Consider the following 18,601-nt stretch of genomic DNA (forward strand, 5'->3'; position numbering starts at 1 on the left):
CGTGCTTAACATCTTTCCAATCCTCCTTAAGTTCTCTCCAAAGCTGAGCTTCATTGGAAGACCTGTATTCCCCAAGGTTTTCAAAGTCTTTAAGGTCAGAAGACTGAGGCGGCCACTTGAACGCTTCAGAATGCTGAGCATGAACACTTCCATTGCATGCGTGTTGTGTTTGGGATCATTATCATGCTGGAAAATACACATTTGATGCAGGATTCCCAAATATTGTTCTACATTCAAAGCAACTTTGTAGATCCTTCCAACACCTTCTGCGGACATGAATCCTCAATACCATTATGTACGAATAATGGCACATGCATTTGGTATTAAAACACTCCAGTCGTCTCCTGAACATGCCTGACATCATTCAATGCAAGGTTGTTAAATTTTGACTCTTCGAACTGCAGAACACAACTCCAATCCTTATGTTCTTCGGCAAATGCAAAGGTGTTTTTTTTTTTGCAGTAGATAAAACTAATAAGTGGTTTCTTTACTAGTACACAACCTCTCGATCCAGCCTCTTACGGTTCGAGATGAATCGGACGTCTCTTCCAGGTCTTAAGAAGTTGTTTTCGAGGTGGTTCCACATTCAGGAGATTTTCATCCTCCTGTCAAAATGCTCACTAGTCTTCCATGACCTGGCACACACTTCACATTGAGCATATAGGGCTAACACTGTGCTTTGACATTATTCTGAGGACATTGTGACCATTTACATCCTGCACATGAGCAATATCCAAAACCGACTGAGCAGATTTAGCCATTTCAAGAATATCCTTCTTATCGGGCCGTTTTCATGACAAATGATACTTGAAACGTGAAATGCATGGATTAGTTTTACACTCCAGCCACAACTTACAACATGCGTAGATACTACTATTAAGAACCATTACTTTCCTTGAATGTATGTTAAAGTTTCTTCATGAAGCCAATAAAGAACCTGTGAGAGATGTTTCACTGGCAGTAAACCTTGTTTGTAACTTTCTCCAACTAAAACTAGATGTCCACCTTCTGAAGAGGAAATGACATCGCCTTCATTGAGTGTGGTGTGTGTAAGTCCTGTACAAAGGGGGAGGATAGAGGGTGTACACTAAGTAAAAACAGAGCGTGTCCTGTCTCGGGTTACACAGAAGAGAGAGAAAAAGAGTAGAGGAATTCATAGGCAGTTTTTGCGAAGAGATTGAAGTGGAGTTGCATGGAGCCCATCGGACTGGAGAATGAAGATCTCTGCAGTGGTGGCAGCTCTCCTGACTAAACTCCTCTTTGGAAGTAAGTGCAGCGGGTTTGATTTTAACATGTGATCCCCAGTGATTGTTCAGTATAGCTGAGAAAATCAGCCTAGGTGTTGCAAGTGACTGCAAACTGTTTGTGCATCTAATGCATGTTTCTTTTTAATGCTCATGTGTTTTTTTTTTGTTTTTTTTTGTGGTTCTGAGAGTTTGAATATAAAGCTGAAGGTCACCATACAGACAGACTAGATGTGGTCTGTGTATTGTCCCAATCAGCCAAGCTGACATATGCACAATATAAACGCCTCAGTGTAAATGCTAGGAAAGTATGAAATTTCAACTGTTCATTTGGTTTTGGTTTTTCCTGGTAATTCACTTTTTCTCTTCGGCTGTGAGTATGCTGTGGTTTCTGACTCCTCCTTCACAAGTATATAAGGAACATCCTCACTTTTTGTAACTTAAATCATATCTGTGTGTGTGTGTGTGTGTGTGTGTGTGTGTGTGTGTGTGTATGCGTCACTTTGAGTTTATAAATAGCACAACATCCTCAGAAAGAACTGACACACCAGGTTGTTTTCTTCCTTAAAAAAATGCTTACTGTCCATGGAAAATGGTGATTGTGACAGATTTTGTAGAAGTATGTTTACATCTATTTATAACTTTATATTTATATGCTACAAAAATATGAAGCAGCACAGGTTTTTTTTTTTTTTTTTTTTTTACAAATAACGTTTAGAAATGTTTCTTGAGTAGCAAATCAGCATGATTTCTGAAGGATCATGTGACACTGAAGACTGGAGTAATGATGCTGAAAATTCAGCTTTGATAACAGGAATAAATAGCATTTTACAATATATTCACATAGAAAACACTTATTTTAAATTGTACAAATATTTCACAATTTTACTGGGGTTTTTCTGTATTTTTGATCACATAAATGCAGTCTAGGTGGGCATAAAGGCTTATGTCTAAAACATTAACAAATCCGACCCCAAACTTTCGAAAACTAGTGTAGACTAGTGTATATATCTATATATCTATCTAGATCTATATCTATATCTATATATATATATATATACTGTATATATATTAATTTGTGGCGATGTCTGTCTAAGATCCACCCAAGTAATGTTCTCCAGATGGCCTGTCAAAAAGTCTCGTTAAGCAGAAGCAACAGGGTCTGGAAAGGCTCTCAGTTTTAATATCCCAGCATGCATTGCTTTACTATGCTCTTTAAAGCCTCAAACAAATTGCTGGCTTACACGACGGAGACGCTGAATAAAAAAATAAATATTTTTTCATCCAGTTAGCAGTCGTTTTTCTTGAACATTGCGCCTCCATGAAATGTTGCTTCTCTCTCATCAATGTCATATAATTTCCAGATGTGTGCTGGGCCATCAACGTCACAGTGACTCCCTCTCCGTTCACGGTGGTGTCTGAGGGGGCGAACGTCACCCTGTCCTGTCAGGTGAGCCCGCGGCGCCGGTCCACGAGTCTGCCTGTGGTGCGCTGGATGTTTCAGCCGGAGTCGGGCCGAGAGGAGCTGCTGGTGGCCCGGGTCAACATGCAGAGGGCCAAGTTTTACGGAAACTACACCAAGAGCTTCCACAAGCCCAAAATGAAACTCACAGTGGTGAAACACGGCAAGATATACAACCTCCTCATCGTGAACATCAGCGAGCAGGACAGGGGTCTTTACAGCTGCAGGGTGCAGGAGTTTAAGAAGCAGCGGGAACGATGGAAAGCTTTGACCAACGGCTCGGCCTCGACGCAGCTCAGAGGTTTGTCTAACGCACAGCACGGTTTAGTGATGGGAGAAAAAAATACGCTTCAATTGCTTCGCAAAATGCTTCACTGTTTCGAGCTCCTCAAAACGCCACAGGCTGGTGGGTCAGTATGGTGTAAATGCTACAAAAGCCCAAATCATGCATTAAAAACACCTTTTAGAAACCAATTGCAAATGTTGAGGGGTGGTTGATTATGATTTCACTTTTCTAACTTTAGTTAGTGTGTAATGTTGCTGTTTGAGCATAAACAACATCTGCAAAGTTACAGCGCTCAAAGCTCAAAGCAAAGGGAGATATTTGCTTTTAAAGAAATGGCTTTTTAAGGACTACAACAAACGGCTGGTAGAGACTACACCACATTCCTTCCGGGATAGTGACATCACCAACCCTGAAATCTACATAAACCCCGCCCCCTGAACGCGATTTATAGATGATCATGACATAATATGCTAATCAATGACTAGAAGATAACTACACATCAGCTTCATAAATTCATCAACTAACCATTCAGAAATGTCCTGTTGCTTCTACATGTTGTCACTTCTTCTTGAGTCTCTCCATCTTTCTGACTCCGGTTTGAACATAAAAGGCTAAAAGTTGTAGAAATTTTCAGTGCATGTGTGTGTGTGTGAGTGCAAGCTGTTGAAGCTCCGCCCTCTGTGCCGGGAGCAGCAGCTCATTTGCATTTAAAGGAACAGACACAAAAACGGTGTGTTTTTGCTCACCCTCAAAAAGTGACAATTTTAACATGCTATATAAAAATATCTGTGGGGTATTTTGAGCTAAAACTTCACATACACACTCTGGGAACATCAGAGACTTATTTTACATCTTGTGAAAGGGGCATTATACCACCCCTTTAACAAATCATCAAATACCACTAAATATGAAGTGTGTGTATAATAAGAGTTATTTTATTATTGTGTTGTTTGATTTATGGAGAGCTTGGTTAATAACTACTCTCTGTGTCATTAGAAAAATCTACAAATTTAGACACTGATATGCGCGCAGAGATCATCATCCCTTAAGTGGGATGAACTATTGACATTTCTAAACGTTTCGAAACCGTTATGACGTAACAAAGCCTCTTGAAATCACATGACTTTTGCTGTTTAATTCACCGAATCTGTTTTTCATAAAGGCTTTGAAGCTTCACAAAAGCACCCATCACTAGCACTATTCCATATGCTGTTGTGACTTTTCGTTGAGAGTTTCTCTCATCTAGACTCTTAAATTGTCTCGAGGTTTGAAACATCTGTCAAAATACTCACCGCATAAGCGACATGTCGAGAAACTGTTTTGGGGTTGTATGTGTTAGATTTTCCATTAAAAACATGTGGAAATGTGATCTAATATTTATGCGCTATATATCTGTCTTTTGGCCGTCGGGGGTTGACAGAAACAAAGTGAACACTGGCGGAGTGACAGCCAAACGCTATTGACACTGGCTGAAGAGTGGAGTTTTCCTTTACTAACTTACAGACACACAGAGGATGGAGAGACTGTCGCTCTCGGGATCCAAGACTAAATAAGTCCAGACATATTTTTAATGTATAAAGGGGTTCACAGCAAAGCAGCAAGAGTCATAAAAGGCGAAGAGAAAAACCAGGTCAGGAACAGATCAGAGTTTCCCCAAAAAGGGGCACTGGTGCTCACTGTGGGTGGCCGTCGCATGGCCTACTTAAACACATCAGGAATCAACATGGGATGTTTGTGGCTTTTAGTGCATGTGTGTTATCTGCATGTGAGTGTACTGCCAAACATCTGCAGTCTTTCCCTTCAGGTAAAACTAACAAAAACTATAGTTGACTCTACTCTGAACAAAGGGATGTGTCAATTTGGTTTTGGTCGAATCACCTCTGACAAGTAGCAAATCCAACAAAGGCTCATTGGAAAAACATGCCTCTACCCACATTTCTGCAGAAAAACGTACCTATGCAAACAATTCACAGCAATTCCCTGCTGAAATGAACACTAGTAGCAGTTTTTTTTTTCACAAATTATGACTACAAGGGCGAATTATCGATTGATATAGAGACTTATTTTTGTGTGGATCACTTTTACCATAGTGCATGACTTGTAAACTTGCACATTTTGACGTTAGCATCACATCAGCAGCTCCATATATTTCTCACATAAGCCGTGTTTCCAACGAAACAATTTGTCCCAGGAACTTGTTTTCCTCCAGACCTGTTGCTGTCTGCGTTTCCACCGCGGTCTAAAGTACCGTGAAGATTAGCCAACTTAGTCCGGTGGCGTAGGACTGCACACTACTTTACAGTTCCCGCTGTATTTCATCCTCTGAATTTAAGCTTAATAAAGCCTGAAGCTCGTTGTCGGTCCATTGGTCGTATTTTTTAAACTCCATTGTTGATTCGAATAGCAAACAACTGTTACTGCACGCTCCGCAACAGATGGTGGTTGAAATAAAATGCTGCGTGGAGTCAACCAATCAAAATGTAGCATGAACTCAACCAATCAGCATGTTCAGCGCCCAAGTCCCACCCCTGAAAGTTCCTGAACTTTGAAAAAGTACTTCCTCGCAAGCAGGGACTTTCGGAGGGGAAAATATTTACCCGGAACTTCATTTAGACCCTGGATCCTGCGGTGGAAACACACCGAGTACCACCACAAAGTCCCTAGTTCCTGTATCCTGGAAATCCAGACCGAAATCTGAAAGATTAAGGGTCTGGCATTGAGTGATGTAAATCACCCAACTTGAGGAGCGGCACCAAGCAAGCATTCGAAAATCTCACTGCACGCAATTGGATACAACTACGACCAATCACAAGCGGAGCTAACTGGTAGATTAGACTCTTGCCGTATCTGGTCGGCAAAACAGCAAAAATGTCCTTCTTGCAAAGGAACGATTCGAGCGGCGTCTTCTGTTCCTCTTTCAGATAAAAAGCCAAGTCTAACTCGTTCATTGTAGCGGCCAAAGCCGTTTCAGACAACTGGTGTTGATCCATAGCCATCTTGCAATGTTTACTAATGACTTCGACGTCGCAGCGCTGTCGTCATCTGTTCAGCTCGCCTCTGGCCCGCCTATATCAGATAACCCGATGTGATTGGTGCAGCTCGGCTACAAGGGCATATTAAATGAGCATCATTACTCGACGCCAGAGCAAATTCAGCTTGTGCTCTCGCGAGAACTCTGGATTTCCAGAGTATAGTTCCTGGGGAAAGCTATAGTAAACTTGCTCGGTCGCTCACCTGCTACAGCATTGCACTCGGGATGTGAAGCGCTCGGGTACGAATCCCATGAAATTCACGATATATGAGCTCAAAGACTTGTAGACGCAGCTGAAATGCATGGTTGAAATGCACGAATCTCATATTTGCTTTAGTTAATGCTGTCGGTCAGGTTTAGGGTCGGGTATAGACAGTGTAAGTACAGCAATGGAGCTCGTCAAGACATTTCATGGGCTATTAAAAGTGTAAAAAAAGACTTATAAATTATTTTTTTCAAATATTATTCAAATGTATTAATATAAAAATATATATATTTTAGTCTGACAAAGGTTTTCTTTCTTTAAGTGCATGTAAAAATACACTTTCAAGTCGAAACGAAACAAAGTTTTCAATCTAACTGCGGTAATCTGGCGAGAGAAACGGGATATTTTATCCATCAGGAACTGATCTGATTGTGAAAAGTGGGGATTAGAAGTGAGAAGAGATTCAAGCGGTTGAGTGGAGAGCTTTAAAAGAGGGATTCATGACGTCAGCTAAAAAAAGGAAAGTCATTTCATATCAATGATAAAAAATTACAAACACATTGTAGATCATTGTATAAACTCTTCCATAGATTTACACAAGATAAGACCTCACTGTTAGTAATTACTCAGTATGGAACAATTATATTCTTCAGTTGATACATAGCTTTAACTAAACTCAATTTAAATGATAATTTGTGTTTTTGATTTTAGGTCATCCAACCATACGAGTGAGGTAGTCCCAAAACCAGGCCATACCACTAAGCTCAAAACGCTCTGTTCCTACACAATCACATTTTCCACTGAGAGTATTTGTAAGGAGAGCCACTGAGTGTCTCTGCCATGAGGGAGGATGTGGTGCAGATTTAAATACACACTAGCACAGAGAAAGCAGGGAATACTGACCATGTTTCTGGGTTCGACAACAATAGCGAGATGCTTTGTATGAATCTTGTCAGCACGTGTTGCAAATCAATTAAGCCTTTAAGGCTGTCCCTGTGGAAAAGCCTAGATTTGAAGTAAATGGGTTGTATTTTTAAACATTTTTGCTGTGCTGTCCAATGCTAAAATGGCAATGCTGAATAAAAGGCACGCCAACCATTAAGGCTTAGTTGTCATGAGTAAATGTCACAGAATGTGATCATTCATATGGCAGAGACAAAGGAAGATGTCAAATTCCCTACTTTTTTTTATACTCTTTCGTATATTCACTGCTTCTTTTCATAGTTGAATGTGCTGTGGTCGTGCAATGAAATCATTAATGTCAATTGATGCAGCTGCTCTATTGAAACATGCATCTCTATTCATGCCTCTGTGAGGTCTTCAACTGTACAGCGACATTAGCCTTTAGTAAACCACTGAAGATTTCGTATCTGGCTCTTATTTTGTCCAGATATAAGCCATGACTCAATAGAGCTTTTGTCCCTCCCCAGTTCAGTCAGGCATGAGCAAGGGCTCCAAAAATAAGCACATTTCTGCAAGAGCCATGAATGGAGAAATAAATAGTAGTCCGTGCGCAAGCAGAAAAAGCAGAAGACATTTGCAGCGTGGTTAATAAGAACGCATATAGCCAACTGGAAATGTTGTGCATGTTCTATTCTAATTCTGTGACAAACTCTACATAGAAGATTCGACATACTTTCATGCAGTTCCTTACACAATACTATGTCATGACCTCAAAACACTTTTCCCATAGTGCATGGTTTGTAAACTAACGCATAGTAAACATGCTCGGTTGCTCAGCTGGTACAGCACTACTCTCGTGATGTGAAGCAAGATAATGACATGGTTGCTTCAGAAAGTGTGCTTTTATCTCACGTTTGCTTTTGTTAACTCTATTGGTTATGTTCTGTGTTATTTTCAAACACGATACAGCGATATTTACTGGACATTTTATTTCTGAACTGCCGCGGTACACCATAAAAAAATATTCAGTTGTAAATAAAACATTATTGTTGTATGTTGCATGTTTTACAATACTATTTCAGTCTTTCTGCTTCATAATTCAATGTGTTTTTTGCAGTTTCTTTAATTAATTGTAAAATATATGAGTGAATTTTTTTTTTTAAATCGTACTCCATCAACGTAATAAAACTGGCAGATTCATGTTTTTCTGTTTTGAATTAAACTGAACATGCTTGTAGCGCCACTCATTCGTTATATCTCTTTTAAAGTATCGCGTAACATGCAAAAAGCAATGTAATATCATTTTGCAAAAATGTCGTTTAGTTTATGAATGTAATGATACGGTTAAAAAAAATCATGTTTTCTAGAATATTTGTTTCCATAATTTTTTTTTACGAATGCAGTAACTATAAACATTGCTTAACTTAAACTTCTGCTTAAATTACATTAAACTGACTTAAAAATGAGTTGTATACTTATAAGTAGAAAACTTATTAAAGCAATGTAAAAATATATGTTGTCATAACTTACTGATCATATAATCTTTTACAGTGCAGAACACAGGATCAATTCAGCTCATTTGATTCAAGTGAGTCAAATGAGCTCTTTAGTGGTCTGTTGCACACCCAGAAATGTGGCTAAACGTCCTCAGTAGCCGAGGTGGCTGTGTTTATTCGGCCCGCGAGTCTTTCTGTCGTCAGCTGCCGTGGTTATGAGTATTTCAGGGCATCACAGTGGGTGTTAGCCACCATGAGCCAGGACCATATCCAGAGAGAGGGAAAGCCTCGCTGCTGTCATCCCACACACATCTTCCCCTGCAATTTACTTGATTTAACTGCTTGTTTCATGTAATTATGAAGGTCTGGAGCCACAGTGATGAGTGTGCAATTCTCTCTTCTTCCTCTCGCAGTCCATGTTCTCCCAACCGGCAGACCAAAGCAGGAACTGTGGAGTCTGTTTGAAGGTAAGCCACAAAACTGTGTTCAGACATATTCTCTTGGACCAAAATAAATAAATAAATAAATAAAATACCTCACTAAACACGTTCTTTCAGATGCAGGAAATTAATCTACAGCTTTTCTTAATGGGATTGGTCACGCAAAAATATTTTTTCCCATATGACTCTTTTCCATATGAAAGTGAATGGGTACTAGAGCCTCCAAAATCACTAAATAAAATGACAACATGCACTATGTTCCAAATCTTCTGATGTGACAGCTGTGAAGAAGAAGAAATATAAACTTAACGAAAAACAGAAATTCACAAAATGATTGGTACCACTTTAGAATAATGATCTGTCATTAAAGGAATAGTTCACCCAAAAAATTAATATTCTGTCATTACTCGCACTCATGTCGTTCCAAGCCTGTTTGACTTTATATCTTCTGACAAACACAAAGGAAGATATTTTGATGAATGTTGGACAACATTCAGATTTGAAGAACAACATTCCTCAAAATATCTCCCTTTGTGTTTGTCAGAAGAAAGGAAATGCATACATGTTTGAAATTATATAAAGGGTGAGTAAATAATGACAGAATTTTTCATCTCTTTTACCCTTTCACATATAAGTAACACACTCTAGCTGAGCCACCGGCATTTAGTTATTTTAGATTGTATCACCTTACTATTTCAATGGCAATGCATCAATAGCACTGTATGACTGATGTATCGGTTTTAATAATTTTTTCCTTTTTATTAGAAAATAATCACAAACTTAAATATATCGTGAAATATCTGATATTATGTGTAAGTAAATACTCAAATACATGCAAGTAAATGTTTTTGTCGTTTAAACACCTTTATAGTGATTATGTTAGTTGAGATATATATATATAAATATATATTATTCCATCAACATCAGTGTGCATTTTGCTAGCTATAAATGTTTTTTAACTCTAGTACCTATCAGTATTTAAATGACTGAAACCTAAAATAAACATTATGTGGTTGTTGAAAACACTGAACAGCTATGACATATGACAAGCATTAAGGACGTCTCTGGCTCAGAGCAAAAGCAGATTTGAATTTAGCAGTATAATAACACATGTAATGGTGCCATTATAACACATGTAATGGAGTCTTTTTGTTTGTTTTCCTTATATATTTCATGTATTTTGTATAACATGTATGTCAATTTATACTAAAGTATATCTAAAGCCCTATTCGGACTGGATTAGTTTAACATGGAAAGTAAAGTAATTATTACCAGAGCTTCTCAATGATTTTAGATTGTGCATCTCAGTAATCATTACGGACAATATCAGTAAAGATTACGGCGACTTTTACCTTCTGTAAAAAGGTCAGGGAAAATAACCTCAGCTAATCCCGTGCAAATAGACCCGCTGTAAATATGTACTAAAATATTCCATCATTTCCTGTTTTCCGCGGTTTTCCAAGTATGGAGCCGCTTGAAAAGGCATTCAGTTGCTTTCTAGATGCTGGGACGAGTCTGTGGCAAAACTCAAGTGTTTTCCACATACCATTCAGAACAAAAAGAAGGCCGAAAGCACTTGTTAGAGGCACAAACTTACTTTTAGCTTTAGGTAAGTGCCTATTACCAACACAATCCAATCAGAATTTAATGAATAAATCATTCGATCAGACCTAACTTTTATTTTTAGGTTATATATAGGGATAACCGTTTTAGACCATGCGCCGGGAGCGCCGACCATTTTTCCTGTCGTTAAACTAGCAAAAGTGGATTCAGACACGCCCTAAGTGCTCTTGTGCCGTGCGCTTTAGACCATGCGCTTAGATAGTTAAAATAGGGCCCAGTGACTTACTCGTTAAGCCAATGATTTGCCGCCACCTACTGGCGGTTCATTAGTACAATTTCATTTTCGCTGAGTGACTAAGGGACTAAGATTGAATGCTGTTTTTGTGTTCGGTCGTGTTTGTAACATTTATAAATAGTCTATTAAGAGCAAAATATGAGATAAAGTATCTGAGATAAAGTAATTACAGTCGCATTGCACAATGTTTTGTGTCTTTTTTTTCTTTGAAACAGGGCCGCCTCTGCACTGGTGTGATCATATGCATCAAATGCATCAACTTCAGTTGCAATCAGTTATAATCAGTATGCAATAGCGAATTTAGGACTGACATAGTTCCTTAATAGGTCACCAATTTCTGATAAGGAAACTTCAACAAATGCATATACATTTTGTCGTTTTTTTTTTTAACACCAAAAGAGCGTTTGCGCTGGAGCAAGCTGTTAGTAAATCTGCCCTAATCCTGTTTAGAGAAGAAGAAAAAAACACTGATGAAAGACGTAAAGTAAATGACAGAATTTTTACTTTAGGTGAAATTTTTTTTTTTTTTCTTAATTTGCTCTTTATTGCCAGGATAATACAAAAAGGTTACACAGAATGTTGTTATATAGGCACTGCTGTGTCTTTCTGCGCAGTGAACGTACAGTATGCATGTATGTCGACTGTTTCCCTTGTGTTTCAGATGTGTATCTGTGTGCTGTGCTGGTGTGTTGTGTTGGGCTCTTGTGCATGTGCATGTTCACTATAGCTGTGAGCTGTCAGTATCTGCAGAGGAAGAGACGATTAAAAGGTAGGATTCTTGCTGTTGTTGATATAAAACCATCTGATGTAGCATGTAAATGATGCTCCTCATCATATAATCGGCTCATTGACATTTTTTCATATGCTCCTTTTTGTTAGAAAACTATCATTTGGTCAAGAGCCCACAGAACAGGTGAGAAAATATGAAAAGATGAGTCAAGTCAAATGTATTTGTGTAGTGCTTTTCTCAACACAAGCAGCTTTACAGAAAATCATGATGTCTATCTTCATGCCTTATATGTGCATATAGCAGAATAGAGCTGGCCAATAATATAGTTTACATTTTGTGACGATATAACCAATCACGCAGTTATATATATACATATATATAGTACATATTACCCTACGAGAGTTGCTGTATGCGGAAAAAGTTGGACATGCTTATATATCCAACTATATAGAGAGCTGTATGATAAGACAGTTTACAATATAAACAATCACACAGCTGAGATTTGCTATTTATTGCTTTACGACTGTATTTATGCAGGTAAAAGACAAAATACAGGAAAAATGGGAACAAAACACTTCAAAATAAAAGTCCGTAAAACAAATAACAATAACAAACATCTGCCAATGGGGTAAAAAAAGAAACAAATTTTCCTTTTAATATTAAGTTTATTTTTCTTATCCCATTGGCAGATATTTGTTCTTGTTTTCAAGTATAAACTCAATACCTGAAGTCATTTGGCTTTGTATCTTGTTTTAAGAATGTTCTACTCAATAAGAGTTTTTCTTTTGCAGTGTAGGATATACTATATATCCAACTTACTATATCGCTGGGTGATAATATAGTTTAGATTTTCTATGATGTAAAAATGGAGGAGGACAACCTTCCTCAGAAACTGAGAGTGTGTCCGTGTGTGTGTCCAGTTCAGGGGAGACGGTCACTAGTGTGGTCAGTCTGTCTCCAGCTCTTCCCAAGAAGGTGAGAAAGTACAAGAAAAATAAAAGTGTTGAGCAGCCAGATGTGCCACCAGAGATACCGGCTAAAGGTAGAGTACAATTACTGACCTCTATACATCACTGAAGTGCATACTGTAAACCTCAGTTTAATAACTACAATATTACATCTCAGCCCCTATTGCAGACAAAATGCGAAAGCCAAAGCTTTTAAAACCTCAGCCCAGAAAAGTGGTTTTGGTAAGTTACTTTTATGAAATACACAGAAGTTTGTTATTTGTATTGCAAACCTGCCAAATGTTGTATTTAATATTTTATATGCGAGCTGTAACTCCTCTAGTGTTTTCCCGTCCCAACAGCCCAAAATTGCAGAGGAGAGTCTGACGTACGCCGAGCTTGAACTGATAAAGCCACTGCCTGAAGTCAAAGCGTCAAAGACAGGAACGGTGTACGCGCAGATCTTCTTTGAGGACAAGCCTGTGTAGCTTTACGTTTTCTTGTAACATTATTTATAATAACACAATGTTGATTTTTTTTTATCTCATCCTTTTTTTTAATACATGCAACCTCTGGTGGTGAACTGTACATATTGTATATGTATATTCTTTTTTTTTTTCATATGTTGATGTTTTATCTGTGATACAAGTTTAATATTTAGCAAATCTAAAATACACATGAAATTATTGTCATCTGAAAACTGCAAACAGTAACTAAAAAGGTGTATAAAAGCCAAGTAGTCTTGAGGGGGGGGGGGAAATCTGTTCATGAAAACCCATTCCGATCTTTTTTTAACCACTGCCACAAAAAAAAAAAACTAAACTACAAATATTACCCATTTAAATTTGTTGCAAATTGGACCCCTATCTGTTAATAAACTAATAATTTTAAGGACATTTGCACAAAACACTTTTAGCCACAAAAAAATCATCTCAGGAATAGTCTGGGTTCATTACAAATTCATCTCTATGCACATCTTCTGTGTCCTGCAGTTGATGTATTTTTGCTTATATTAAAGTGCCCTATTATGCTATTTTAAAGGTTGTTCCTACAATAGGTTTACATGCATCCAACAAAACACTTTAATTTTCTCATAAAATATATTGCAGCATTTGCTCTTTTCTCACATGTCTGAAACGCTTCTATAAAGGATTCGGTCTCTTTAAACCCCTCCTTTCCGAGAGCCTGCTCTGCTCTGATTGGTCAGAGGGCCCAGTCTGCTGTGATTGGTCGACTGCCAACAGCACGCTTTGGATACCAAACGCTCATTTGAATTTCAGCTCTTCCTCGGCACTTTATACAAAATTATACAAACAGTAACAGTGGCGTCGGTTTTACCGTCTCAATCTCATCCTTTAGAAGTGCATCAAAGTGGATTTGCTTTGGCAGCAGAAAACAGCGTCTTCTCCACACGAACAACACGAACCAAACTCTTCCAGTCTCGGAGAAACTACAGTGTTTGAGGGCGGGGCAATGTAGATGTTGTTCACCGGCAGCCAATCAGGACTGGCATTATGCAAATTTGCTCCATTGTTAAGTAGGTGTGTAACAGGAAGTGAGACTGGAAGTGCTGACGACTCATTTCCGCAGTTCAGAATGGATCTTGTCTTTTAGGAGACAATAACTTTATTTGTCATGCACTTTGATCTTTAAAACTTTGCACACCTTTTACATTCGCTAGCCACACTACAAAAAAAGCATAATAGGGGCATTTTGATTTATTCTGTAAAAAGATGTGTTATTTGAGCTGTAAAGTTGTGTAACCCATCCGTTTCATGAAGAGACTGTACTTTTCTAGGCAGAGGAACTTAGTTATGCATTACTGACATACATTTACTCTAGCTTTTTACATTGAGTTTTTACATTGAGTTTGTGCATAGTTACATCTCATACCTTTATGTTAACATTTCTGGTTTCATGCTCATGTTGTTGAGTTTAAAGGCTTTATGTATCATGGAATAGAAACAGTTGATATAACTTTGCATAGTGATTTTATCACACTAGAGTTACTCAAGTTAACATGTAAAAGTGTATCTGCCAAATGAGTAAAAATAATGTAAATTTTGTGGCTTTTGAAACACTTTTTAACATTTATTTCGGTGCATGACTTTCATTGTACACTGTACAAAATGATTTTCAGAGGGTACGTTTACACAACAATGTACTAGTTTTTCAGTTTTTGAAAAGTTTAGTGTACAAACGACAACGTTGTCAACTCGATCCCCGTTCACACATATCCGTGAAAACGACTAAAAACGCTGTATTCTGCTGCCAGGCCAGTAGATGGCGATGTCACTTTGCAAATACGAGCCTGCAGACTGAACACGTAACGCGCATGCGCATGACGCCACCGGTTTCACAAATTCACGTTTTTGTAGTTTCCACAGAGACGATAACGGTATCCTTTTCAAAAATTTGAAATTGAAACCCATTTTCAAAAGTTAGCATTTTCAGGTCCCCAAAACGCAGATGTGTAAATGAACAGACAAAACGCATTAAAGGTTTCCCATTTTTAGTTGAAAACAGTGTCGTGTTAGCAGCCCTTTACTCAGTATTTTTTTTTTTTTTTTTTGAGTAAAATATCTAAACATTCTTACAGAATACAAGATAAATTAACTTAAGAAGCTAAATGATATAAAATAGGCCAAGATTTGCTTTCTGGAAAATGTATGAAAATTTTGTGAGTTCAAGCTTAAAAATCTGCAAATGAAAAAAAAAAAAACTAGTTTATTTTTCTGACCTCATTGCAGGATTTTTTTTTTTTTTTTTTTTTTTAAGCTTACACACAATTCATGTTTTATATATATATATTTTTAATTAACACAAAAAATGTATATCTCATGTCCTTTTGCTTTTCTTGATATAAGAATGTCTAGATATTTGTACTGGAAAAAAGGCAAATGTACTGAAGAAGGGTTTGTTGTTTGTTATTTTGCAGTGTAAATATATAACTGTTAATGTGAATGAAGACTCAAGATTATTTCTGTGGTAATGGAAAGCAGACCACAGAAGCTCAACTTACGTTGAACCCAGAAAATTCCTTTAAATCTGTCGAAATGCTCAAGCCTGTTTGTTTTTCTTTTCTTTTTTTATGACTTCTTTTTTTTTAAATGGAAGAACATTTTGGATTAAATAATGGAAACGCTAATGAAATATCAGGGCGTATCCATATCTGGAACAGACATGCAGGCACCGCTGATTCGACCCTTGTCTGTCGGACTCTAAGAATAAATACAGTCTCTCACTCCAAGGTTTTTGACACTATCAGACTTTAAATGTGCAAGTAAGTTCTTTAACTGTGAAATATAAAGGGTCCTATGAGATCCCACTGCCTTCACCACTAACAAGAACCATCTGTGAATGACGTACAGAGACCCTCTGCTCAACACATACTGTTTCTCTCTTCTCTTTGTAAGTGTACTGTAAATTAAACATTTGTATGTGAAAGAACATGACTAAACCTCTTAATGCTTTTACTGTGTGCATCATTTGCAAACTCTGTATCTAAAGAAAAAGAGTCATGTTCAGTTTCTGAGGGTTCGTGTGTGAACTGTGATTTGTGGGATTGCATGAGGCAAATTTTCACATGTGTTTGTGTTTAAATGGGAGGTCTCGTTCAGAAGTCAAGAAAGCAGCGTGGAGAGAAATACGTATCTGTAGTCCTTTCATATTAATATAATGGTTAATCAAAAAGATGGAGCATTATGTAGTGTCAAGCCGTGATATTTCATGCTATCTTTTACTATTCCTGTTGACTATTGTAGTCTTCACCCAAAAATGCTGACATCATACTCACTCTCAAAACCTATATTCAATGTTTTATTCGGATATAAAGAAGATATTTTGAAGAATCTTTTAAAACATTTTGGACCCCATTGACTTTCACTGGACCAACAACAACAAATACATTTTTCAAAGTATCTTCAAATCAAGTCAGTTTTTTTTTTATAGTGCTTTTCAGAAAATTATATTGCTAATATCTTTATGCCTTAGTGTCACAGATTTAGCAACAATACAAGCAATTAAGCAGTTGAGATTTGCTATTTATATATATCTGCCTACACATGTCCATTTACATAAAGAGCGGGGTGATAAAATAGTTATATTTCGCAACAAAATAAAACCAATTCTGTGTTGTTCTTAATAAAGAATTGCGTACAGGTTTGGAGGGTGAAAAAATTATGGCAAAATTTACATTTATGGGTGAACTATCTCTTTAACACAACACACCTAACAAAAGAGCAATATACGCCATCAATTATAGTCTTAATCATACATGCAAACAATGTTTTAGTGACTGCAGGACACACACAACTGGTGATTTACACCCAAAACTACTAGAGTTTGTTGAAATCTGTAACACTCATGCGTCACCTTCAATATTTCACCAGTTGAGGAACAAAAACAAAAAAAACATTGCTTTAACATGACCTAAATAAACCTAAAATAAGTCTGGGGACTGTGGGGAGACACGCCAAAACCAGTGAAACGTTATACTAAAAGTAGACACGGCTCGAATTAACTCATAAAAGAAAGGTTTCCATTCTTGACCATGGGATGAGTCTCAGACAAGATTCTTTGAACGGGATCCAGGTAAACATTTATAAGGCAGGTCAGCGGAGGTCTGAGCAAAAACCACATCCTTGATTCAAACAAAACTCCCATTTGCTAGTTTTCCAGAGACCATCTTAGAGCTTATAACACACCTTAACAGTTTAATGGATAATACAAGACAGAAGTTAAATCTATATTTCAAAACAGGAGATCTACAAGTCAAGTCAAGAAAGTATGAATTCATAAAACCTGAAGTCACATCAGTTATGAAGTGTGTGATTAAGTGTGTGTCTTGCTTCCTAATTTTTTTATTAAGTGAGTTTATGGTGAAAACAAGAGAATGTTTTTTTGCCAATCTTGTCTGTTCTTGCCAATCTATATGTTTTGCTAGTGATTTGGTGGTGGTTTATCCTTAATCCAGTAAAGTAAAATAAATCTTTCGACAATGAAAAGTAACTTCTGTGCAAGACTTATGTCTTTTGGTTGAATGATTATGTGAAAATAAATAAATAAGAATACATTAAAACCATGGGTCCTTACATGCAGCATATCCAAATATACCGTAATTTCTATTTAGGGCAGCTTTTACTTTTCTAAAAGATTTGACCTTCTCCTGGTGGATGACAAATTCAAAGAATTTTGCAAAGACAAAACACCTCCATGGCAAGATTTGTACAGTGATTGCTTTCTCATCATTTCCCAGTCGTCACAAATCTCCTGTGTCCCATCATCACTGATCATCCAAGCTTTTCTAACTGGAGATGACACAGGACGAGCTGGAGAAAACAAGAGGGTGTCGGGCTTCTCAGAGCAGAAACCAGATCCTTGCGTGTCTGTGTAAGTGTGAAGCAGCGGTGTGTGAGGAAGCTCTGAAACGTCCCTTAGATCACCTTTCCCACACATGCACTTTGCTGATGGTCTTTTGGCGAGGATATTAATGTTTAATTTAGCGACAGATGCACTAAAGCATCTGAAGAAACACTAAGCCAAAGAAACTAATTTGATTGTTATAGTGCGCAAAAGGTTCAAAGAGAGCTTTGGATTTAATGCTCAAAAATACATGATTACAATTTAAATACTCCAATGTGCCAAATAACACAGATTAAACAATATAAACAGGCTCAATATATAGCCATTTATTAGATAAAGACGGCATTCTGGGTGATGACCATGATTTCCAAGTATTACGTGTTCCTGGATCATAATGTTTTGTTGGTCCTGGAGCAAATAAACATAGTCATTATTCCAAACCCTAACCAGGACGTTGATCTGGGAACACTTCCTACTCAGCAGAATGACACGCGTCCTTTAGCAAAATGAGGGGATATACTGTATGTGATGCCGTCACCGACCTGCAGTTGACTTGAGCTGAAGTCTTGCCTTTAGTCACACTGAATGCACTTTGATGAGTAGACGAATTAAGTGAGTCATAACTCACCTAGATA

The 18,601-nt window shown here is 37.6% G+C and overlaps 1 protein-coding gene across 1 annotated transcript; it reads left to right on the top strand.

Moving 5' to 3' along the window:
• The first annotated feature begins 1,089 nt into the window (after nt 1–1,089).
• Nucleotides 1,090–15,311, top strand: vstm4b (V-set and transmembrane domain containing 4b). Its single transcript, XM_084434012.1, has 8 exons — nt 1,090–1,266; nt 2,609–3,007; nt 9,041–9,094; nt 11,587–11,694; nt 11,805–11,838; nt 12,576–12,697; nt 12,781–12,845; nt 12,965–15,311. The coding sequence occupies exons 1-8, from the start codon at nt 1,215–1,217 to the stop codon at nt 13,088–13,090; spliced, it is 960 nt and encodes a 319-aa protein (XP_084290138.1). The 5' UTR covers nt 1,090–1,214; the 3' UTR covers nt 13,091–15,311.
• Nucleotides 15,312–18,601: the final 3,290 nt, after the last annotated feature.

Source organism: Rutilus rutilus, assembly GCF_951802725.1.
Source record: "Rutilus rutilus genome assembly, chromosome: 16".
Classification (NCBI taxonomy): Eukaryota; Metazoa; Chordata; class Actinopteri; order Cypriniformes; family Leuciscidae; genus Rutilus; species Rutilus rutilus.

Coding starts and splice junctions, on each gene's coding strand:
- vstm4b (XM_084434012.1), top strand. CDS start 1,215: ATGAAGATCTCTGCAGTGGTGGCAGCTCTCCTGACTAAACTCCTCTTT. Junction 1,267..2,608: donor GACTAAACTCCTCTTTGGAA/GTAAGTGCAGCG, acceptor TATAATTTCCAG/ATGTGTGCTGGGCCATCAAC. Junction 12,846..12,964: donor AGCCCAGAAAAGTGGTTTTG/GTAAGTTACTTT, acceptor CCGTCCCAACAG/CCCAAAATTGCAGAGGAGAG.